This window comes from Uloborus diversus, chromosome 4, assembly GCF_026930045.1.
Source record: "Uloborus diversus isolate 005 chromosome 4, Udiv.v.3.1, whole genome shotgun sequence".
Classification (NCBI taxonomy): domain Eukaryota; kingdom Metazoa; phylum Arthropoda; class Arachnida; order Araneae; family Uloboridae; genus Uloborus; species Uloborus diversus.
In genome coordinates, this window is record NC_072734.1 from 166,822,259 (window position 1) to 166,847,633 (window position 25,375).

The 25,375-nt window shown below is 31.6% G+C and overlaps 1 protein-coding gene across 1 annotated transcript in view; it reads left to right on the forward strand.

The window, feature by feature from the left end:
• The first annotated feature begins 599 nt into the window (after window positions 1-599).
• The window catches only part of LOC129220972 (threonine--tRNA ligase 1, cytoplasmic-like), a 31,098-nt gene continuing 6,322 nt past the window's right edge, over window positions 600-25,375 (forward strand). Inside the window, exons 1-13 of the mRNA XM_054855406.1 lie at window positions 600-605; window positions 1,806-1,987; window positions 6,851-6,966; window positions 9,451-9,698; window positions 9,779-9,843; window positions 11,641-11,719; window positions 11,952-12,098; window positions 15,235-15,333; window positions 17,748-17,843; window positions 20,934-21,004; window positions 21,092-21,254; window positions 22,606-22,743; window positions 24,710-24,787. Of these exons, the coding sequence (XP_054711381.1) occupies window positions 600-605; window positions 1,806-1,987; window positions 6,851-6,966; window positions 9,451-9,698; window positions 9,779-9,843; window positions 11,641-11,719; window positions 11,952-12,098; window positions 15,235-15,333; window positions 17,748-17,843; window positions 20,934-21,004; window positions 21,092-21,254; window positions 22,606-22,743; window positions 24,710-24,787 (1,488 nt within the window). The remainder of the gene's footprint in view (window positions 606-1,805; window positions 1,988-6,850; window positions 6,967-9,450; window positions 9,699-9,778; window positions 9,844-11,640; window positions 11,720-11,951; window positions 12,099-15,234; window positions 15,334-17,747; window positions 17,844-20,933; window positions 21,005-21,091; window positions 21,255-22,605; window positions 22,744-24,709; window positions 24,788-25,375) is intronic.

Below are 25,375 nucleotides of genomic sequence, written 5' to 3' on the forward strand. Positions count from 1 at the left end.
TCTTCCAGGGTATTTTTTAGATTTATTCCATACAAGGAGGGGGGGGGGGGAATTCTTAGGATTCACCCCCCCCCCCCCCAAAGTAAAAGTTTGGTTTGACATTGAAATGTACCTTTAAATTTAAAAATTTTCAAAAAATATTGTTCCAAAACTCAAATGTCTTTTTTATGTATATTAATTGCATAAAACGCTTTCATAATAGATAAACCAAGGACTTGAACATTAGCACAAATAGCGCAAAGCTCCGCATTAAAGTTTTTAAACCCTCCCTGAAATTACTTTCTGGTTACAGCCCTGATTCTTCAAATTAGAAGTTAATCTCAAATTATGCTAATTTGACTGAAAATTTGCACAAAATGTTGTTTTTTATGCATTATTTGCTAAAACTTTGATTTACTTAAATTTTGAAGAAATCTGCAAAATTTCTGCAAAATTACACCTTTATCTAGAAGATATTTCCACAAAATCATCTTTGACAGTTTGTACCTGCTTAATGCCCCATAAACTCCCTGGAAGGCAAATCTATTGATTCGCTATATAAGGTAAATATTTTCCATTCATTATGTTTGTGTAGCCATTTCATCATCACACTGTTGGCCATGGCTGTTAGTCTGAGGAAAAACATTGCTTTTAATGTAATAAGATACTGGGAACAATGTCAGAGTGCTCCGAACTCTTCAAAGGTTTGGAGGAACAAAGGTGGCACTTTAAGAGACCAAGAACAGAGACGTAGTGCAGGATTTTGCATTTTCTGTCAAGAATGTGTGCCTGAAATTTCAATTTCATGCTTTCTTCTGCAGTAAGAGTGAATATTAAACAAGAAAATGAAATGTTCCCTTTATATTCCAGATTTCAGTATGAAACTGTTTTTGCTTTGAGATCAAGATTTTTGAAAAAGGTCACATTTCTCCATATACAATTACTTTTTTCGCCAGTTTACGTATTTTATAATGTTCCGAAGCTAAATTTGTAATGCATGAATTTATCTTGCAGAATAATTTTAGTCTAATGTATGTTGCAGAACATCATAAAGTATCCTGCTTTGGGGAATATGAGTTAAATTAGTTTTTTCTTATAGTTTGTATATTTATTATAGCTTGTTTCCTTTTGCCCTGGTAGCATAGAAATATAGCATTATGTTTTTTAACTAAAAGCTAATAATCGTCCACTCACTAGTACAGGTCAAATTTACATTTTATTGGAGGGGGGGGGGGGGGTCCATAACAATCCTTCCATGAAAAAAATAGTCATCTCACAATAACTTGAAGTTTTTTTTAAATATATTTCCTCTATCTCAAAGTTTTCAATGGGTGATTTGTAGGTTTTGGATGGTCCCTTGGGACTTCAAGCTACTGACTGTCTACTGTAGGTATGCATACTTGCCAACTCTACTGTTTTTAACAGGAGACTCCCGTTTTTTGCTTCCATCTCCCGATTTCCCGTATTTGCAGTTTTTTCAGTTAATCATCAAAAAGTTTCACTTTTTTTCTCAGTAGATGGCGCTCTTTTCTAGTCTACCAATATTAGGGAAGAGAAGTTTTTCCAATTATATAACTCATTTAGTAATTTTTTTTCGTAACTTTCCGCATTGTATGTTCAACAAATCACGTGCTTTGCCAAAAATTGCAGCTAAAGAGGGTAGGGGTTCGGGGCTCTTCCTGCTTGTGTCCAGTTCCAGATCCTTCTCTACCAAATTTTAACTATTGAATCACATCCAGAATTATTGTTAAGACCAAAATTTCATAATGTTGCAGTGTTTGTTTTCTTAAAAGTATTGTCTGTTTCATGTGTAAATTATATTTTAGCTAAAACCATGGCCATCTTATATCAACGATCGTCTTCAGATGTGGGATAAACTGTATGCTGATTATAAAGCTGAGTTAGAAGCCAAAACACCTGAATCAATAAAAATTACTTTACCTGATGGAAAAGTTGTTGATGGCGAATCATGGCGTACTACTCCTTATCAAGTTGCTCAAGGTATCAGGTATGTATTAAAAACAAAAATTTTTTTTTATATTATGCATGTTTTTTAAAAATTTGTTAAAAAGAAATACATGAGTGAAAATTGATTTGCATGTTTTAACTAATTTGTATAATATGGGCACTCGAATCACGTGCAGTAAAACTACTCAGTCGCAACTACTTTTTGTTTCAAGTGCAATTGATCTTCAAAAGAGAAGTGTCAGTACTGATATTAGGGACGAAAAACTTCCACAGATTCGCAATTTTCCTTTTTTTTTTTTTTCATTTCCCGACCAAGCGTTTTCAAATCTCTCTCTCAACCCCCCTCCCCCACCGGGATTTTTGTTGACTCACTTGTTCTTTTTAAGGTAGAAAGAAGAGAGGAACTTTGTTTTGTGGGTGGGGAGCTTGAGAATGATATAGCGAGCATCAGCTTTTATGCATTTCGAAATCCGATTGCATCCGCTTCCATAACACTCACTCATTTTTGTCTACTATGCCACCCTACCACTTAGACATTTATAACTTTTTGTGGACTATTATTTTTTACCCCTTCTTGTACTTTATTTTTTTCTGAAGACTTGTACGCTCATTGGCTCATTGTTCATCACATTTCACATCCACTTTCAAGAGATCCATCCGATCCACACAAATACCCCCGCCCCTCCCTTCTACCTCGACCTTTCCCATCAGGATTCTTGCTGAGGCATTTGTTCTTTCTTGAGTAGAAAGAAAGAAGGAACTTTTTGCTGTTGATCGGGAGAGTGAAATAGGAGTGGAGAAATGCTGGAGTGTGACGGTGCAATGGTTAGATATAGCTTTTGAAATCTGATTGCATCCGCTTCTGTAATACTCTATCATTTTTATCTGCTATGCCATTCCACTGCTCTGACATTAATACCTTTTTACAGACTAATATTTTCAACCCTTCTTGTATTTTTGTTTTATGAAGACTTCCGCACCCATTCAAAAATGTTTATTCTGTTCCATCTGAGTTAAGTCCATTTCATTCCTCAAATTTAGTTTTAATGCTTATCAGGCTTACCAAAGATATAGCTCTTGAAGTTATTAATAAATTCAAATTTATTTTAACTATACTGTGCTATTTTATTAGGTTAGAATGTAAAGATAAGAAATTAAAGATACTTGTATCCTCAAAGCATGACGCATTGTTTAAAACTGCTTTATTAATTTAAAAATAATTATTATTATGCTAGTTTAAATAATTATTATTATGCTTAAAATGACCATCAAAGCTCAAAAACAATTTTAGTTTGGTTTTAGTTTTTTTTAATTAATTTTTATGCAATTTACCCAGCTGTTTCACAAAATTTTAAAATGCTGCACAAATTGTTTCTCCAATGTTAGTAACTGTCATTTTGTAATTATGGTGTCTAATGATTCAGCTTGTATCAAAGGGTTTAATTATATATAAGTTTTATAGCATTAGATGTCACATTATAAAGTTTAAATTTTGCTTGATTTGTGGGCTGTGGGAAATTGATAGTGGTAAATGAAATTGAAATATCTGTTAAACTCTTAAATAAATGCAACCTTATCTTATTAATTTATTGTTTTCTTTGCATTTCTATTAGTGTGGGAAAATACATTTATCTATTAATATTTAAAAGACAGTATGATATCAATATAGTTTCACATACAGGGTTGCCACGCACCGGGAAAACCTGGAATTGTCAGGGAAAATGAAAATGGCCAAAAATCAGGGAAAATGAAAAATTGCATAAACGACAAGAAAAAGAACCTTCAGCCTTGTTTCTTCCGCCGCCATTCTCTTCCCATTGGTCGTTTTGTCATTCCCCTCTTTCTTCTTCCCCCTGCAGTTCTTTTTATCAACTCTCTGCCATTGGTGCGTGCGCCATTGCAGTCTGCGGCGGACATGCACAGAAGGTACTTTCTTCCTCCCTCGTTTGAGCGGGCTCTGTTTAAAGCTGCTTGTTTACGTCAGCAGTTCTGAAGTTGTTATGATGCACAGCACATTGTTTTGTCTGCGAGTGGACTGAAGTTTTTAATGAGCTACAATAATCTTTTCATACTTTATATTATTTCTTTAAATTAATTAATGAAATCGTATTATTCTAAACAATTTTGTTCTGTAAATTTAGTTCATTGGAAAATTTTAAACTTAGAAAGTTTCTTTTTTACAGAAGCATCGCTAATCTTTTAGTATTTTGGTAGTGATCTTTAAAGACTTCCAATGCGCTTCTTTCTTTCAAAATAAAAGTAATCCGATTGTTAAAAAAAACCTACGCATCAGAGAAGTTTCTGATCAATGCTCAAAATTTAACTTCATGACAGGGTGCCCAAAGGAGTGATTATGGCGCAAGTTGCGCCATCAAAATTTTTTTTTTTTGGGGGGGGGGATTTTTTAATTACTTATTTTACTTTATTTTTATTCAAATTATTTTTTCATATTATTTTACTTTATTATTTTCATCTGTGTGTGTATTTTATTGGGGAGCGAGCACACTTTTCTTTCAAAACAATAATAATTAAAAATAAATAAATAGGTAAACAAATAAAAAAAGAGGGTTAAAAATAAAAGCGCTAAGGCGTTCAGAAATATTGGGGGGGGGGGGGGGTTGTGCCATTGAACTTGGGGGGGAGCACCCCTGTTTTATGAGCAACAAACAGGGGAAATATGTAAAGCTAAAAGATGCATGATTTTTTTACAGGCCAAAGTCTAAAAGCGCTTTGAGTTCAATGGATTGGAGTGGTAGAAGGCAATAATTGGAAAAGTTTAGGTTTCATAAGTTTTTAGTTCAGATTATTTTAGCAATTAACTTTATTTTTGTGATACAGATGTCACAATTGTTAATTTTGCAATTCTTTCACTTGATGTAAGGCAGTGACTCCTCGCTATTGAAAATAAGATATGCTACATTTACATTAATTGTTTATTACAGTAATTTGCTTCACTTGTGTCAGTACATTAGGGTAGTTCAAAAATACACTTTAAAAAAAAGGTTTCTCCTAGAAAACAGGACACCACTCAATGTTTTTAGACTTGTGGATAGTAAAATACTGGAAGAATTTTAACTTCCTATTCCAACTGAAAGAGGGTGCTCGACCCCCTCCCTCAAAACTTCATAAGTATGAGGAGGGGGTTAAAAAAATACATTGAACTGAAAAAACAATGTTACATACTATAATCTACACGAGTTGTATACATATTCATTGCAATAAAATAATTACTTACATAAAAAAAAACAGCTGGGGAAATTAAATGTTTCTAAATTTGTGACTTTTTCTATGCTAGAGCTAATGTTAAATTAAGGGGTCATTGAGCACCCTCTTAAAATTTGAGTAAGAAGCTAAAACTTTTACAGCATAATACTATTAGTAAGTCTAAAAAAAATAAGGGGTGTCTTGGACTCGAGCTGAGAGGAAAAAAAAAATGAACCACCATTAGTACATATTTTTGATTATTTCAGCTTGAGAAAATTAAATTTGATAACCATTGTTTGTAAAGTTTGAAAATGAGATAAGGTTTATCAAAATTTGAGATGTATATATTAATGTTGCAAAATGAAGGTGGAGATCGATAACCTGGAATTTTTCTCAAAACCACCTGGAAAACCTGGAAATGTCAGGGAATTTCATTCTTGAACTTCCGTGGCAACCCTGCACATAATATAAAAACATATATATTCAAATTTTATTTTTCCTTTTTTTTTTTTTTTGACTTTTGGCTGTTTTCATTCCTGCATACACTTAAGCAACTTAATCACAATGTTGTCTGCTGTCATGACTCATGAGTAAAATTACTAAAAATGATAGTAAATTTATTTATTTACTGGGTGGTCCTAAAAGAATGATGCTAATGAAACTACTTTTATACTCTAAATTGATATCAATAAAGTTTTGCTTTTTAATTTATTGTAACCTTATTGCAGCCATTATTTTTTAAATGAGCTCTAGTTTCTGCACAGTTAATTATATGAAAGATTGGCGAGTTCGGTATTTCCTGCACTATCGGAAAAATTAATGCCTTCTTTAATTCATGTCCATGCAGTATAAAGTAGAATCAGAATGTCATTATTTTTTTCCTCTTTTTCTTTTTTTAAAAAGTTAAGCTAAAATTGGAAAAGGACCCCCCCCCCTCCCCTTTTGAGAGAGAAAGATTGTTTGGGATTTGTTTTTGTTTTTTTTCTCATTATTATTGTTTTTTTTTTTTTTTTTTGAATTTTTGTCCTGCCAATATTGTTATTGAATTTTAGTATAATTTATTAAATTGTTGACAAGGAAATTGTACTGATATAGCAGTAAATCCTCTTTTTTTTTTTTTCTTTTTTTTGAAACATGCCCACATTGAACCAGTGGTTTAAGCTGAGTTCAAAAGTTCTTTAGCATAAAAGCTAAAATTGCAAGAAAAGTTTTAGCAAGATACTAAAATGCTACATATTTTCATATCTTTCTTAATGCCTCATTTTTTAAATCTCCAGTTAAAAATAGAATAAACATCTCATTTGTGAAATCTTTAAAGAAATAAATATAGACAGCTTTTTTTTTTAAATTTAAAATGAAAACAAAAAAACAATATTTTATTAGTTTTTAAAACGTAGCTGTCTCCTCCTAGTGAGGGACATAATGCCGGATAAGACCAAATATTATTGAACTTAATAGTAGTAAACATCTTAGCTAAAATTTAAAAAAGATTAAGTTGACTACAGTTATGCATCTCTAGGATCATATATATATATTTTTTTTTTTTCAAATTATTTTTATTTGAGCAAGAAGCGAAAATGCATTGCTTTATTATTGTTAGTCTAAAGCTTTATAAGTGACATACCTATAATGGAAAAGAACCATTTTATTTGTAATGTGTTGATAAAATATTTTGAACTCTTTTTTATTTTTATTTCAGTCAGGGATTGGCTGATAATGTTGTGATTGCTAAGATCAATGGGCAGTTATGGGATCTTGACCGACCCCTTGAAGCTGATTGCAAACTTGAATTAAAAAAGTTTGACAGCGACGATGGTGAGTAGGTGAAATGTCTCTTTAGTTTTCTGTGAAGCCAGGGCTTAATTTCTGCCAAAAAAAAGTGTAAGAGCTCTACAGTCTTCAGATCTCATTTTTAATTCAAATATTCTCTATCCCCCATCAAATATGAAAAAAAGTTCACCTTAATTTGAAAAGAAGTGCTGGAGCTAAACTTCATACAAATTATGAAATACTGTGAATTTTTATTTAATTATTAAGAAAAGCATGTATAAGGACACACAATGATTTTATCTTAACTTCTTTTTTCTACATTGAGTCATGATAAGGACTATCTTTGCTAAAGTTTTTAACAGGGTGACTTATAGGTCTCAGAAGTCTTGAAAAATAAAAAGAATTAGAAAGAAAAATGTTCTGAACTGCTGAGTGATCTGCAACAACTAACAGATTTCAAACTGTTTGGCAATGAAGAGAATTGTTGAATTATCTGTGAATTAAAAACTTTTTAAATTTTATTATTATCATGAAGTGTAATAACAAATAAATACCTTTGTGCTGAAAATGAAAATAATTAACCAACGTTTTGAAGCACAAAAATTTCAAATATGGTGCAATATTTGTTCTTCAAAACGTTGGTTAATTGAATATTTTAACCATGAAGTGTATTTGATTTCATAACCTCAAATGTGAAATTGGAAGTTGTTTGTATTTTTAAATTGAATTACATCTTGAACATAAAAAAATTGGCCTATTTCTTGAACAACGTTTAGTGCTATTTTTTTGGAAAAAGAAAAAAAGAAAACGAAAGTTGTTTTAGTATTTGTCTTGTTATGCATCTATAATGAAGTGATGCATTTAGAGGTATTGCACTTTTTATGCAGAAATTTTATTTTCATTCTGCATTGTAACACAAGAATTTCTAAATGGTTTCTAAATTTAAAAAGTGCATTTTAATGGAATGAATGACCATTAATAAAAATTTAAAAAATATATATGCAAATTGCTATTTCAAAGTTACATAGAAAGTCATTTCATCAATGCAAAAATGTTCAACATACCGTACTACCCCTATATCAACCAGCATGCCACATAACTCATGGTTCACAAGGTTTTCAATTACCCTTTCTGGCATGCTAGAAAAATTGATTAAATTTCTTCGCATTAGAGCAACAGTAGGATATCTTACTGTTATTTTTGGGACTAGATATCTTACGGTTGCTCTGAGGTGATAATTTAGTGTACTAATTTTAACGTAAAAATGATGTGAGTTCTATTTTTAATATTGTTCATAAGCCGTTCAACTTCTTTAAAAATTAAAAAACAGTTATTTTCATTATTCTGTAAAGAAAAATCTGATTGAATGATTACCTAATTTTATTTAAAAAAATTAATTAAAACAGGGCGAACTTTGTAATCCTAACATTATCACAATTACATAAAAATATTTTAAAAAAAGTGCATCTTATCTGTGCATCTCTCTAATTGGAATTGAAAATTATTTATTTAAAAATATATAAATTAATCAATGAGTTACTCATCATTGGCATCTAACTAAACCAGTAATAAATAACCTCCATTGATAATAAACACCTAAATAAGAAGGTTTTTTCAGTTAACTTTTTTTGTGTGCAAAATGAACCCCACATTATCTGGCATGAGGGAAAATTTGAATTTTCCTCGGGCTGGTCAGCCTTACTAATTTCCTGTATGCTGTCCGAAAATGGGACAATTACTAGAGACTTTTTTTTTTTTTTTCAGTGGGTTAGATTGGGGCTGAACCTATGAGAATAGAGAACAAGAGGAGAAAGCAAACAATTAGAAGCCAAGTTACTAATCAAAAATGAGAAAGAAAAAAAATATATCAAAGAAATGGTTATCTTGCATTAGAAAACTTGAGATTCTTGAAAACGATGTTCTCTTAATCTGACTGGTTTTTCACACATAAGTTTCTTTTACTATCACCAATGATTTCTGTGTCCATCCCCTCCCGTAGGGCGATGGTTTTATTGCTACGGAGCACACACAAGAACAGGACAACCTCCCAAAATCAGATAGCCCTGAACACCCCTCTAAAAATTTCAACAGTACAAGCATTCCCCCCCTCTCCCCACCATGAGTGGTCCTGCCATTGAGTCTAGGAGATACATCAAATTTTAGCAAATATAAATACTATGTAAAGTATGTTTATCTGCTTTTGATAAGTACTGAAATTTCTTAAAAGTTCAATACTTACAGTGGTATTTGTCAAATTATAGCATTTTGTATATGAGGCAGTGAGAAGCAAAGGGATGCAAGTGGACATTTTCAAATTTTGAGTAAAACGCATATAAAGATTACGTCGAATTTTTTTTTAAAATCATGCTGTACAGCAGCACCTACCAGGTCTACTAGTACTATCTCTTGCCCCAAGACGGAGGAGGGGTTCACCTACCATTTGTACTGGTTATCTCCAAATTTTTAATTTTATCACTTGCATCCCTTTGCTTCTCACTACCTCGTATGATTTTTATTTTTGTGTTTCAGGACAGCAAGTGTTTTGGCATTCCAGTGCACACATGGTAGGAGAGGCGATGGAACGAGTGTATGGCGGTTGTTTATGTTATGGTCCACCCATTGAGAGTGGCTTTTATTATGACATGCATTTGGAAAATGCTTCTGTTTCAAGAAACGACTTTCCTGTACTTGAAACTCTTGTTAAATCAATTACAAAGGAAAAGCAACCATTTGAAAGATTAGAATTGCCTAAAGAAACCTTGTTAGAAATGTTTAAAGTATGTGCTAGAGTTAATTAGTTTTGCTTATTATGCATTCTTAATTAATGAATGTACTTATATTATTTTTTTCCTTCCAGTACAATAAGTTTAAACTGAGGATTCTTAATGAAAAAGTAAAGACGCCAACAACTACTGTTTACAGGTATTATATTTTAAATCATAGTTTAATTCCTTGTTCTGTCAGTCAGTCCTTCTCATGGGAAAAATAATCCCCTAAGATTTTATGCTTTTCATATTCGTCAACTGCGATAAATTCAATTACTTGTTTTGTTATACTCTCTTTTAATGTCTTGTCACTTCTTGGTTAGAGCTGTAAAGTTAGAGTAAAAAAAAAAAGAAGTTTATGTTATGGCTTTTCTGGACAAATAAAATTTTGAAAATGTATGTTAAAAAAGGAAAATACTTATGGATGATCTGACCACTGATAATCGGAGATTACTGTATATTTTTCAAATTTAAAAAAAAAAATGTATAACACCATCCGCATAAATCTAAAAGACTTAGTTCATATACGTTACTCCATTTAACTGTTTTCGAGTTGTAGAAAAGAAGCTTCAGTAAACCTTGAGAAAGATACTTTAGCCCTCCTAGTGGTTTGAGTATTTGTATTTCCTTTAAAAATGTCACAACTAAATCTTTGTTATTTTTTTCATACTACTATTTGGTTGAACCTTTGATCCTTCACTAATTATTGCCAATATTGCTTTGTTATATTTGCCGAAGGAAAAAATAGTTTAACACCTGGCTCTCTCTTTGAACAGATTAAATAATTGTCAGGGTTCGTACGGGTCATGGAAATCCTGGAAAGTCATGGAAAAAAAATAAACAAATTTCAGACCTGGAAAAGTCATGGAAAATTAATATTTTTAATATAAGTCATGGAAATTTATTTTAAGTCATGGAAAAATGTCTTGGGCAGTAAAAAAGTAACAATAGCTAAAAGAGCGCTAGAAATATCGAGTGATTTAGTAATATTGCATATAAATTGAACGATCTCAAAAACAAATCCAAGTTTTGAAATCCAATTTCATCTGCTTCTGTAACAGCCGCTTGCCTTTTTTTGTAATGTAATTTTACTACTGGAGCGTCACTAATTTTGAATCCACCATTATTTTCAGCACTTCCTATATTTTGTATTCTGTACTAGTGGACTTGCACATTCTTGATTTTGCCGTGCTCCCTCAAAAAGAGTAATTCAATTGCATCCAAGTTTGTTTCAACTACTTGTAAAAAATTCATTATTAAATTTACCAGAATTTATCTTAATATGTTGAAGGCTTTAGAAAATGAAGACTTTAGACTTGCAATAGAACATAGAAATAGGGGAATTCTAATACTCTAAAACAGTAGTGCCCTACATATAGCTCTCAAAACTGATCCTCGTGGCCAACTGAAATATCTGGTTTAGGAAAAGGAATTTACTGAAAACGTAGCTTTATTTTAGTGAACGCATATACTGTCAAGTCACATGGATGATTAGATGCACTATTGACACCAAAGGACAATGTTTTTATGAATTAAATTTATTTTTGGAAACTTAGTAATGACTCATTCAATTTTTGTCTCATGCATTACTATATGGCCCTATTTTGTTAAATATTTGTTAGACATTTAAACATCGGTGTTGCATTCACTATTTTTTATTTTGCTTGAATTTGTATAATAAAGACAAATAAGAATAATTAGTTTCTGTAGTGTGCACTGATATTTTTTTAGTTACAAGTAAGTGCTCCAATGAGGCAGTGGCACTCACGTAAAAAATTTTCTAATGCCCATTTCCGGAAATTATTAAGTTTTACATTTAATAGTACTATTCTGTTCGTGTGACAAGGTCATGAAAAACTTTATGAAGTCCTGAAAAAGTCATGGAAATTTTTTATCCAAATTAAGTATGAACCCTGAATTGTTAAAACTAACTGTTTCGAAACTTTTATTTCAGATGCGGAAGCCTGATTGACTTGTGTAGAGGCCCACATGTTCGACACACAGGAAAAGTGAAAGCTCTCCAGATTGTTAAAGTGTGTATTTTGTTTTCCTGCAATGTTTTATTGAATAATTTGATGTATTAAATGCGTTATTGTTGTCATAAACTCTTGAAATGTTACTTGACATTTTGAAAGTTACTTCTAAGTATAGTGTACAGAATTTTGGTTACTAAAAGTTTCTCTATGTTAGTTAATAGATATTAATAACTTTCACCTCAAAAATTTCGATCTTGAGCTCAAATTCACTGATGTGTTTTATTTCTAGAATTCTTCAACTTATTGGGAAGGAAAGGCTGATGCTGAATCTCTTCAAAGAATTTATGGAATATCATTTCCTGATAGTAAACAATTGAAAGAATGGCAGAAATTTCAAGAAGAAGCAGCTAAGAGAGACCACAGAAAAATTGGCAGGGTTCGTAAAATTAAGAAATGAATAAATACATTTGTACTCCTAAGTAAAAGTGGTACAGAAAGTTGAAAATGTGTAAATTAGCGAGTAATTGCAAACACATGTTTTGGGATTTCAAAGATCCCCTTTTTCAGTACAGAAATGTGCTCTTTTGGATATAAAGTTGTTTAACAATACAATGTGTGCTTGCAATCAGTTGCTGATTTGTACATTCTCAATGTTATCCTATTTATACGTAATATTAGTTGTGTATAGGTAGTATTATTCATATGTCTCCTGCATGTCCTTTAAATCTTCTGGATCCCCCCCCCCCACACACAGCATGCTGGAAAACTTTTAAATCTTGGTTCTCTCCTAAAATACTGGTTTCTAACCAGTGGTGTAGCTGTAGTGTTTGCCGCCCGGGGCGGTTCCTCAATTTGCCGCCCTTTTGTTGTGAAATAGCTTTTACATAAAACTCAAAGTTTTAAACTAGAAAATTTAATTGAAGAAAAAATAAGGCTTAATTATTTTCTATATAATTTCAAATGAAAAAAAAGGGGAGGGGAGGGATTAGGGCCCACACTTGGAGAAAATTGCTGAATTTAAGTCAAAAACCGTTATTTGAGTAAAGTTGTTAGAAAGAGCGCGTTGGGCTTGCTCCCGATTTTTTACAAAATTAGTATCTTTTAGGGAGGCTTTTTGTTGACTTTAGGGGATCGGTGGATAATGAAAGAAAATTTTACGATTTTAAAATGCAGCTTAGGCTACTTAAGAGAAGTCATGGAAATCGGGATTGGTCAGATACTCAATGCGAAAATTTTAAGCTCGGGGAGACAGGGGCGCTGAGGTTTCTTACTAAAATGTTTAAAAATTGAAATCAATTTTAAGGAAATCTTCGGTGGTTTGGTTGAATTCTTTTAGAAATCTTGATTATTGTCAAATTTTCAAACAAACACTGCTTGATGTTTGATAATACAGTCAGACCTCCATATATCGAAGTAGCAAATTTCTTGAAAAAAATTCGATATATAGAAATTTCCATATATAGAAACGATCTTATTTTATCCTACAAATCTCCTAAAACCATAAAATTCAAGCTAATTTTCCTGTATAAAACCCAATTTCTAATTTATAGGAGCATCGGATTAAATGAAAGTTGAAAAATAAAAAATTAACAGAAATTACACTTTTGCGTCGTCGTACATCTTCATTCTTCGGCAATTCACTTGATTCGCAACAGTAGGGAGGTTTCGTTTTGACAGTGTAATCGAAAGAAAAATGAAAAATCAATCTATTTGACTTGAATAATTTTTACTGAAGCTAAAAAGATTAGGAATAATAATCATCAGACAAAAAGGATAACTTGAAACTGATTTTACAGTGCTATTGGTTACAACTTAGATTTGAAATAAACTTGAGGAAATTTAAGAACTACAGAACGGAACAATGACCTATCTACACAGTCCTCAACCCCAGATTCCTTATGAGTTTCGTAGCAACCTTTAGTGAACATAATTTTCTCCCCTAATTTTCATTTTACATGAGACAAACAGTCTGAAGTGGAAAAAAATATACGAATGTCTCAAATTTTTTTTCGATATATAGAGATTTTTTCGATATATAGAAACAATTTTTCTATGTAATGAACATAGAAATTTGCTGGGATTTCGATATGTGGAAGTCTGATATATGGAGGTTCGACTGTATTTCAAATGTGGTATATGTAGTGCAATTTTCGCTATTTGTTTGTTATAAGTAGCTATTTTGTTGTGAAAAATAATTTGTATTTAAGTAATAGTTTGTAAGTTTTTTTTTTCCAATATTAAATTGCAAAATGGAATGGTTAATGTACAGTAAATTGCAAATTGCATAATGTTGCATTTAATGAAAATAAAATACTTAAGACTGAAGATGGATCCCCCCCCCCCCCCCCCCCCACACACTACATCCATTTTCACTGTTATTGCTATTTTCAAAGAAATAAAAATTCCTCAGATTCAGATTTGTCTGATTTATCAATCTTTAGGGTTTCAGTCTGAAGTGTTTTCATTTACAATGTAAAAACTATATTCAAACAATTGTGTAGTTTAATGTTATTTTTCAACCTAGAGGTTGTGTTCAAGTATAAGGGTCGCAATATGCCTAAAAATGTAAGATGCTTAACATACATAAGATTACATGAAACTTATTTTTCTTCTTTAAACAGAGTGATAAGTTAGTAGCAAATGTTAAGAAATTCAGTATCGAATGCAAATAAAAAATATGATAATTAGGGCAAGGCCATTGACTTTTTTCTGGCTTTTATGGGGGACGGGGGGGTGAGAGCAATAAAAAAAAATTCAGAAACATTCCTTTACATTTCATTTTAATCTTGTTGGAATATTACATTGCAAGCATTAACAGTCTTCCTCTGGGCAAACTTTCAAAATACAATTTTTTGTTGAAAAATTAATTTAGATTTTGATACTTTATAAATACAAACTAGGCATATTTTATTATGGTTATTGGTATGGCAATGACATGAACATGACCTAAAATATCTTAAAATAACATAAAGCCTGAAGTAAGATATTTTGTTTGATTAAATATTTTGGAATCCTCTTTTTTACCTGAGAACCACTAAACTAGAATGTAAGATTTTAGATTGAAATGTTTTCTTATCTTTGTATTGCATGCTTTTGCCTGTAGCTGTATTTGGTTAAGAAAGCATTTAAAATTACAATTAGATTTGAGGAGACAAGAAGACAATGGTATGAGTAGCACGCTATTCAGTCATCATTTCAATATAACTAATCTGTGAGAGAAAAAATTCAATAGTCAATTAAATTCAAATTAAAGGAGAAACCGTTTCGAATACTCTTTCATTTTATAAAATTTTCAACCTCCATTCTCAGTGATTAAAGGAGAAATTCTGCCAATCATATGGATTAATATGAATTTTTTTCCTTGTTTTCCTGAAACTGTTGAATTTTATTCTTTGTTCATGAAATACAATTTTTATTTATTTTTTTTAACTTAAAAATATTTGTCTGCTAGCCTCTGTCTGTTTACCCAATATCCAAACTTTTACCTGCACTTCATCTGCACAAATATTAAATATGTATTCAACTGCTCTTAGTATTGAAAAGTAAATTATTTTTCCCCCCTCTTCTTTTAGGAGCAAGAGTTATTTTTCTTTCACGAACTCAGTCCTGGCAGTTGTTTCTTTCAACCAAAGGGTGCTCATATATACAATGAGTTAGTAACATTAATGAAGGTATTTAGACACGGTATTTTTTCTTACGTTATATATAGTGCATTCTTTGTTGTACTTTACTTTATCTTTTCTTATGTTAAAACCCATACAAATATCATTTCAGAATGGTCAGTTATTAGTTTTGTTGTTATTGTTTAAGCATTTTGTGTTACATAACTGCCAATTTGTGTGAATTTTCTTTACATCGTACGAATTTATCGTTAATTATATGATTCCACTTAAGATCCGACTCTGACTTCTTAGAACATCTAGCACAAACTTTATTTGGTGTTCCACCCCCATCATATTGCTTATTATACTGTACTGTAAAGTAATAAAATATTTTGATGCTTGCTTATTGTCTCTAACAGGCTGAATTTGATAATACTGTCGGCCCTGCTTAAACTAATACTATCAGTTCCAAGAAACATTATTCGATTAAGCGGGGAAATTTTCTTTAGTTTCTAAATTGACAACATTTTTCTTAAAACGTTGTAATAACAAATCAGTAGTGATACAAAAGATAAAATTAATGCTTTGGTTCAATGTTCTGGATGTTGGAGTAAAAATTTAAGTCGGAGCAACTAATCTTAATCATTTCACTACCAATTGTTGCAGTATTTTAGTATAAATCCTTAAAACAAGGCATCCCTTAAAAAATTAATCTCTTTCGTCCTTCATCATTCTAAAAATTTAAACATAAGATTTTTTTCTTATCTCTTCAGATCCTCATATTTTTTATCTGCAAAACATCATTTTCTTGTCTGCAAATTTTTTCAGTAATATGCAAAATGTTTACTATATTCTAATTTCACTTTAAACTCAATTTTTTTTATGCATTGCGTAACTTTATCCAACATTGCAAAAATAATGCGCAGTTTTGAAATATGTTTGAAATTTTTTACGGGTCCTTAAAAGTCTTTAAAAAGTCCTTATTTATTGTTTCAGCAAAAGAGTACAAAACTTATCATTATCATTTTTAGAAGCATATATGACAGAAGTCTTCAAGAAGTACACTTTATTTTTTCAGTGTCTTATAATGCAATCTGAATGTTGCTCTTAATGTCAGCAAAGTTGATTCAAAAGGCATAAGTTTGAATATCATGATAACAGTTTACAAATACCAGGATATGTTTAATGAATTCCCTTCATCAAGACTTAGTCTCTGCTTTATTTATTGTGGGGCATGATTTGGATCCATTGTGGATTAAGTAGAATCATAGTTCAGTAAAATGTTCCTAAAATGTGATATTCCCAGCAGATGCAGTTCAGCAAGAATGAAAACTACATGCATAATGGAAAAATTGGCTCAGGAGTATTGTGAGATTGTCAGAAAGGTTGCTAATAATCCAATTTGCAGTCGCAACTTCTCTGCTTCTCTATTTTAATATCTGATATGGTCAATGATAAGCATACTACTCTCATTCTTAGAAGGATATGAACTAATCCATAGGTGGTGATGTTATCAATCATTTGCATTTACATTGCTAAATTTGGGAAGAAGCATGCTTCTCACAGCCTTACTGCACTACACTCTATGATCTCCTGTACCTACCCCTATGTGTGGTTTAAATGGTTGGATGGGGCCCTGAAGACGGCTCTTTTTTTTTTTTTGCTCTTGACCAAGAGCCAAGCAGCACCAGATCCATTACCCCTTAGGTATTGATTTGAAATCGGAACCATGAGGCCTTTGTGACAGCAACGTATTTAACATGCTGCAGCCAATCATTAGTGAACATGGAGGGTCTTCAATCCGCTGTCATCGAAACCCGGGACTTTCCGGTTATGAGTACAATGTCGTACCAACCAGCTTCAGTTGCATATGTGTGTTTGTTATTATTATTATTTATTTCAGATTATGTGAAGAATCTCTTGCTAGAAATATTTTTATGAGAAGAAAATTAAATTTGGATATTTATTAGAATCATTCAAACAATATATTGTTGTTAACCCTACGGAACAAATAAATGAAAAATGCAATCTGGATGCAAACTCTTTGAAGTAGAGCTAACCGTTTTATTATTTTTTGTTAGAAAGATATTTTTAGTTGAATAGGGAAGAGTTTTTTTTTTTTTTTTTAAATCTCTTTTGCATCTTTTCTGAGCATTAAACCCTTAAAGCTTTTATTGCATTACTTGCTTAATAGTCAAAATCTCTTACAAACCTTGTTCAAAGATTCTCCTGGATTAGAAGCATCATAAGTAAAGGAATAAATAATTTTATTTTCATGCGTTGTCAGTGAACAGTTATGAATGCATATATTTTATGTTTTAATTGTGTTTTAATCTTAAGGAAAAAGAATATTCTCCGTTGTACACCAAATTTCAACAGTGAAGAATATCTGTGTTAGAACTTCTTTTGTTGTAAGGTTGTTTTATGTGTGTATGTTTGTACATATATATAATGTGTTGACAGCCTGTCTACTTTTCTTTTAGGAGGAATATAGGAAAAGAGGTTTCCAAGAAGTTGTGTCACCTAATGTATATAACAGCAAGTTGTGGGAAACTTCAGGACACTGGCAACATTATTCCGTAAGAGCAAAATGGTTTTCTGAAAAAATTATGCTTTCAATGCGTCTGAAAATTGATTTAAAATGCTTTGGCTTCAAAGTATGAGTACAGTAAAAAAATAACGTCTGTAAAACACTGAAAAACTTTTCTTCAGTGCAAAAATGCTCTACATATGGCAGCAAAGTGAAATGAGACATCAGCAAATATGTAGAACAGTAAAGAAATTTATTACGAAGTTGAAATTTTTTCCAATTTAATATAAGCTTATCCAAGCATGGATTTACGTACAAGTTAAGCAAACTATAGCTTAGGAGCCCCGAACTCCCGGAAATTAGTATGATTTATTCCAAAAAAGAAGAATAATGTATTTGAAAAAATAAATTTTATTTTCTAGTGCTTGAAACCCTGACTGCAAACCAAATGGAAGGGAGTGTGGGAAAGGAATGTATGCTAATATATGTCAAACTGCACCAAAATGTAAAAACCATAGTTCTCACGTTTCTGAAACATATTACAAATTTTTGTGTCTCCACATGTTTAATATCTTGCTACTTATATACTTCCGAATGGAGTATTTTGGAAACTCTTTTGTTATTGCTTGCTTTTAGCTTACTTCTGCATATTTTCAATCTGTTTGGTTGGGGGAAAAATACTCTACCTCTATTCCTTTTTGTTTTCTGCTCCCCTTGCAACTGAAGCAAAGTTGTTGTCATGAGAAATCTATAATTCCTTTTTTCTTTTAACAAAAAAAAAAAGCGAAAAATATATAAAGCTCTTAAAAAAAACTTTCTTACGAAGTTGGAACAGGACTGTAAAAATTTAAATATCAGAGACTGGAAAGTACAAATGAAGTGCGTTAAACAATTTTGATTGTTCTCGAGTCCTTGAAATTAATTGATAAATCTTTGAAAATCCTAAGCTAAGTGGGCTCCAATTTTATTACTTGTCAAGTGTATAAATTATGAATCGTTCAAATGGGCAGTATGCGTAACTCTCTAGTTACTTATTTTCTAAAACTTTACCCCATTTCTTTTAAAGCATTTTTTACGATTGGTCATTTTATATTTAATTCAGTGTTGTATTTATCGGTGGGTTGGAAGGGATTAAAAATTAATTGTACCGAAAGCTAATGTGAGCAAGAAACAATCCATTGTCTTTTCTCTTCTTCCACTGTTTCTCTCTGTCAACTGCTGTCACTAATTTGTCGAATCAAAAACAATTTTTTCCAAAAGAGTATACACCATTTAAAACGTTATGTTTGCCTTTTTCTCTCCTGATATTTTTGTAGTTCTAACTACAGCTTATAAGACTTTAAAATACAGAGTTTTATAATTTATTATTCAAAATTTCCTCCGGGGGAGAAACAGAAAACCCTTCAATTGGGAATTCTGTTGTATACTGCACTTTAAGAGGAGTCCTGCATCACTTTCTTGATGCCATTCCCCTTCTTAATCCAAACAAAACATCTGGGAAAACACATTAAAATACGCTCAACAAAGTAAAATTATTGCTGTATGTATCAGAGGTAAGAGACAAACATAGCAAAAAGTAAAAAATTGCCTCTTATGCTACCAAGAGAAACTTTGTTCAAACTACAAAAAGGGCCCCATGCCTAAAATAGCTTAGAGCCCTGTTAAGTGTAAATCGGGCCCTGAGCTTACCAAAAATAAGTTCACAGACCAAAGAATAGTTACTGTTATTTCTAGCAGAAGATACAGTAAAACCTGTATACAACGATATTATTTGGAACCTAAAAAAAAATATAATAGACAGGTTATCATTATAGACAGTTTGATTTTTCATGCTGACATTTTGCTGGGACCAAAAAAAAAATTGTTATAGACAGGTTATCGTTATAGACAGTATCGTTAGACACAGGTTTCACTGTAGCAATAATAATCAAAACTATTGCTAAAAGTTTGCAAGTGGTAAGCAACCAAAAAGCATGTTTGGTTCCTTTCGTTTTATGTAATTTTCGTGCTCTTTTTGAATGCTTGATGGTGCATTTAAATTGTTCTTAAAATGAGAGACCACATTTTCATAACTATAAGTACTAATAGGCAATCAATGGGATGCTTAAAATTTTCAAGCTTTATGCTTTTTAATGGGAAAAATTAAGTTTCAACCCCAAGCAGATTGGTGACTGCTTTTTCAATAAAATGGTGAAGCAGAAGTCAAATCCCATTTTAAAGAAAACCGTTATAGTGAAAATTCTGTTGCAACAAAGACTCCTAAAATCCCCAACTTACATTAATATAAAATCATACTGATTTTGGTATGACAAAATTTTGCTACAACAAAATGGTCCCTCCAGTCCCTTCAACTTTGTTAAAACAACAACTTAGAACATCAAATAACTAAATAAAATAGAACTTGGAAACATAAACGGTGAAAACATTGCCACAGTAAGATGGTTTAGGTGGAGCCGTTTGGTGTTTTGTTTTTAATCTCCTGTTCCTTGGTATCTATTTCCATTCCTTGTGCAATATGGATTGATTTCTGATCCAAAAACTTTTGGTTTAGGTACCTTGAAATAGCTATTTGCTGTAGCTTTCAACTGCTTGTGCTTTATTGACTTTGTTTATACATTTTATACTAATATAGTCGATAGTTTCACACTTCAGTACTTTTTATAAGATGTTATACGTATATGTGTGTGTGTGTTAAGTTGAAGTGTTTTAGCCGGCTGGTGGCGTGATGGTTAGACGCTGGCCTTCTATGCCAGCTCAGTCGGTGGATTTTTGAGATGCAGAAAATCTTCAGCGCCCATGTCGTATGATTATGTGGCATGTAAAAGATCCCTTGGGTATTCGTTTGGCTTAGAATATCCCTCAGCTAAATTAAATACCTAGTGCAATTTCGCATGAAATGAGAGCCCATCTGGTGGAAATTGGGCAACGAAAACACTACTGTGTCAGGCATCAGTGCCTTAATGGTGACACACAAAAGACTGATGCATTGTTGGGTAACGCACTAGGTCTGGTTATGGCCCAGACGCCTCTTGAGGTGGGTCTCTTATACGGCCCCATTGGAAAGGAAAAATATATATGTATATGTACTTTGTTCTGTATTTTTCAATGATTTGTGTAAAAATAATCTTGTTTATTTTAGGAAAATATGTTTTCATTTGAAGTAGAGAAGCAAATATTTGCTTTAAAGCCTATGAACTGTCCAGGACATTGGTTAGTATATTGATTTTTTGTACGGGTATGTACTTTAATTTTGATTTTGTCCCTTTCTTTTAATGAAAAACAATTACATATTTACAGTTTGATCTTTGACCATCGGCCAAGATCCTGGCGAGAATTACCTCTAAGGTTAGCTGATTTTGGTGTGCTACATCGAAATGAAATTTCTGGTGCTCTAACAGGACTGACTAGAGTTCGACGATTTCAACAAGATGATGCTCATATATTTTGTACTCCAGAACAGGTAGCATTTTGCATTCATTCATTTTAAGGATTTTGTTTTGTTATTGTAATACTAATGTATTATTCTACATGCTTGTTTTTTTCTTAAGTCATTTGTTAATGTTAAAAACTATTGCCACTTATTTGCTAAAATTTGCTAGAAATTTTATTTTTTTTTAGTTTATTTTTTTTTTTAAAGAAAGGAGAACATGAAAAAGATGAAATATTTTATCTGAAAGAGCACATGAACTGAATGAATTTTCTCTTTCATCACAAACTTTTCATATAACACTAAAATTTAAGGTAACACAAAAAGGGAAGAAAATCCAATTTAAATACATGCAATGGTACCAAACAGTCCGGTTATCACATCTAGTGACTAAAGTTTCGTTCATATTAGAACTCAAGTCTGCAATAGTAATAACCGAGCTGGGGGCGGCGGATGTCATCTCATTGAAGCTGAGAACACCAACAAACTGGTAGAAGAGCAAAGTTATCTCACTATTCTATAGATGTCCATAAGTGATGTCAAACTTTTGTCACCATATTTGAGCTCCCCTCGCCTTGTCACATAACACGCTATTCTTCATAAGCATATTTTTATTAAAAAAACATTTGTGATGTCACACTTGTTGCCTTTCCTCCCTTCCCTTTGTCACCATTTCATAACCCCCCCCCCTTACATCAATGCTTGACATCATTATGGACAACCCCTTATCTTTTCTTTTACAGGGTAGCAAAAGAAAAGAGAAATCAGGGAATTCTATCGATCAGCGAAAATTTGAAGGAAATTGACTACGTAAAAAAAAAAAGCTTTACAAAATTAAATACCATAATTACCTGAACATTATGCGCCGATTCTCTGTTAAAAAAAGTAAAGTGAATGAGATGCGGATTATATACACTGCAGCATCTTTTGAATTTCAACTTAAACCAGGATTCACTTACAAACATCGCTTTTATGCCTGTAGGGTTGTTTATTTTATGTAGCTTGAATTTTCCATTCACATGATCCATGATACATAAAATAAACAACCTTACAGGTGAAGAAGATGCTGTCATTATTGCTTAAGCCCCCTTGTCTTTACTCGTTGTCTTAAGTAATTAGCATTTCATTATCACAAAGTCAATAAGAAATCTTTATTTTTTTATTAGTATTGATAAAAGCTTAAAAATTATTACTTCTTCAAGGTTTTAAATTTAATTGCTAAACTCTAATGTTAAATCAAAATCAACTATTTTTTTCTGCCATTGTATTATTTGCTGTTTGTCTCAAGATTGTAAGAATATTTCTGCATGCAGAAATAATTATAAAAATATTAATAACAATAGGAGTCTAGGTGCACCTAAAAGTATGTAATGCTTTTTTGCAGATTACAAGTGAAATGAAGGGCTGTTTAGAATTTCTTCGTGATGTCTACTCTGTTTTCGGCTTTACATTTCAATTGAAACTGGCCACACGACCTGAAAATTTTCTCGGAGACATTAAAGACTGGGATGATGCAGAAAAGGTAAGATATACTGGGTGTTTACAAAGACTTACACTAATGAAAAAATATATATATTTAAAAAAAAAAAGAACTCTGGTTTTTTGCATTAGTATTTTTTATTTTGATCCTTTTCTCATCCAGTTTTTTCCCATTTGTTCAATATTAGTTAAAGACATGCAGGTGGCACTCCCCAAGGGTGCTTGTGAGGCACTTTTGAGAGTCAAGCCGCTAGAACCTTCTTGCCAATTCCAATATGACAGTTTATGTTAGGGATGAGTGATAAGCAAATTGGCCGATTACCAATTAATTGGTTGTTGATGATTGATTGATGAGCATGATGGTTAATTTTAATGCTACCAATTTGTTCATCATCTTTTTTTTCTTTAAAAATGAATAGTTAATCATTTATTTCTGAGAGACAATTTATGTTTAATTTTCCCAATGTAATTTCAAAACTTCATCCTATTTCTTTGAGACAATTTTCATATTATTGGTAATAAAGTAACATTATATTAACTAGACTTAAAATTATTTTTTTTAAAAAAAGGTTACCTGTGATCAACACTTTTAGTTTAAATTATTTTTAACTATTATGGGATTTATTTTTATTAGCCGCCATTTAATCCCTGACTTTTACTCTTTATGAAAATTATGAGGTTATCTAAAAGCACTATGCTAAAGGAGAAATGTATCGACACATGAAAAGTAGCAAAATTGTATGATGTGTATATTTTTTCAAAATAGAAGAAATAAATCTAAAGCATTGCTTCAACCATCAGTTTGTAAAAATAATTATAATATTAAATTGTGTCCATAGTAAAACATATTATACTTATGTTTTCAGAAATTTTTTTATTTATTAGTTATAAATTTATTCAACATAATTTCTTGTTCAAAACATCGTAAAGTAATTTATTTAAAAAAGATTTTTCTACTGATAAATTGACGGGAATTCATTTATTCGTAATAATACCATTTGAATGTCGGCTGTGTGGATTATTTTTTAACATTTCATTATTTTTTCTCTCTTTTAGAGTAGGGATGTCCCGATGGGTCCCTTGACCTTCCAAAAATTTCCTTTTTCACCAAATTTTGTCTGACAATTCAGCATAGTTATCATCATTCGGCAAAAGTTGAGATATCTATTCGGGAAAATTATTCTAATTTGGCCAAATTGGAGGTTGAGTTTGCGAAATTTGGAGTTCCATTCGGCAAATTAAGAATTTCAACCCTTCGAATAAGTTTGTAAAGCCCCTGTCTCGGAGCTATTTATTTTGTTTCATCTGAATCTTTCGTTCTACATGTCAGAGTAATGTTTGCAGAAAATTACATTAAATTTTTGTCATTTAATTCGTTCATCATAGTTTCTTGTTGAAGATATACTCAAAAAATAAATAAATATTTTTTCAGCAATTAATTCGAGAAATGTGGGCTATTATAAACAATCAGCAAATTCGTGAAATACACCGCCAGCTCAGTCATTTCCAGCCTCGGCTATTTCACGTGTTTTCGTGTATTTCACGTATTTCTGCTTTAGCACTGGCTAATGGGCGGTAATTTACTGAATCAGCAAATTGACCGATTCTGGTTGATTAATAAGTGGTGCCAATTAATCGGCACATCCCTAGTTTATATCTATGTAAGGACTTTATAAACTAACCTTTGCCTATCCAGATGGTGAATTCTGGTTGTGGTAGTGCATGATGTGAAGTTTATATTCATCTAAATCTTCTCATAGCTACAAAAGTGGTCTTGCAGAACTGCATTTATGTTGTGACTTTTTGAGATAAAGATCAGAATAAAAAAATAATTGTGTTAAATTTTTAAGTACACTTTTTTTAATGAATTTTCTTTAACAGTGCAAGACTTGATAAACACCCTGCACAATCATAAATCAGTAATTAATTTTTTTGTCATTAAAATTTATTTATAGTAATATATTTTACTTTTTTATTGATACAAATGACCTGTGTTTTTTTTGTTGCAGCAATTAACAGAAAGCTTAAATGCATTTGGACAGCCATGGGACTTAAATCCTGGTGATGGAGCATTTTATGGCCCAAAAGTAAATATGTTTTTTCTACTTCATCAACTTTCTTCTATAGTCTGAAATACCATTTTTTAAGAACCTTAGAGGAGGCAAGTTTTGGAATTACCATTGCAAATTGAGATTTAGATTCTCATAATTAATCTTGGTAATTTTATACATTGTATTGCTTACACGAGGAAGAGGATGGTGATTTTAAATTTATCATGAGTGAACCAAATCTTGATGTGGTGTAAACTAAATTGCAGTAGGCGCCGGTTAATTTAATTGGTGGTTAATTGAATCATCCACTTTAATGAATCAAATCGTCAAAAACAAGACAGTTTTTCAAAACTGTTTAGAACAAATGTGATTCATATAAGCAGCGGCCACCGTACTTGAATAATATTATAATTAAAAAGACCATTGTTTTATGGGGGGGGGGAGCTTTTGTATGTTTAATTTTATTTTAGAGAAGTATACTAGGACTTTTATTACGGAACTTGGGATGAATAATTTAATTCAATTTATTGATATTTTATCATTTGATTTTGAATGCAATGATGAATTCAAAAAACTAAATGTGAATTATTGTGTAATAATTCAATATTCTTTTCATGTTATTTA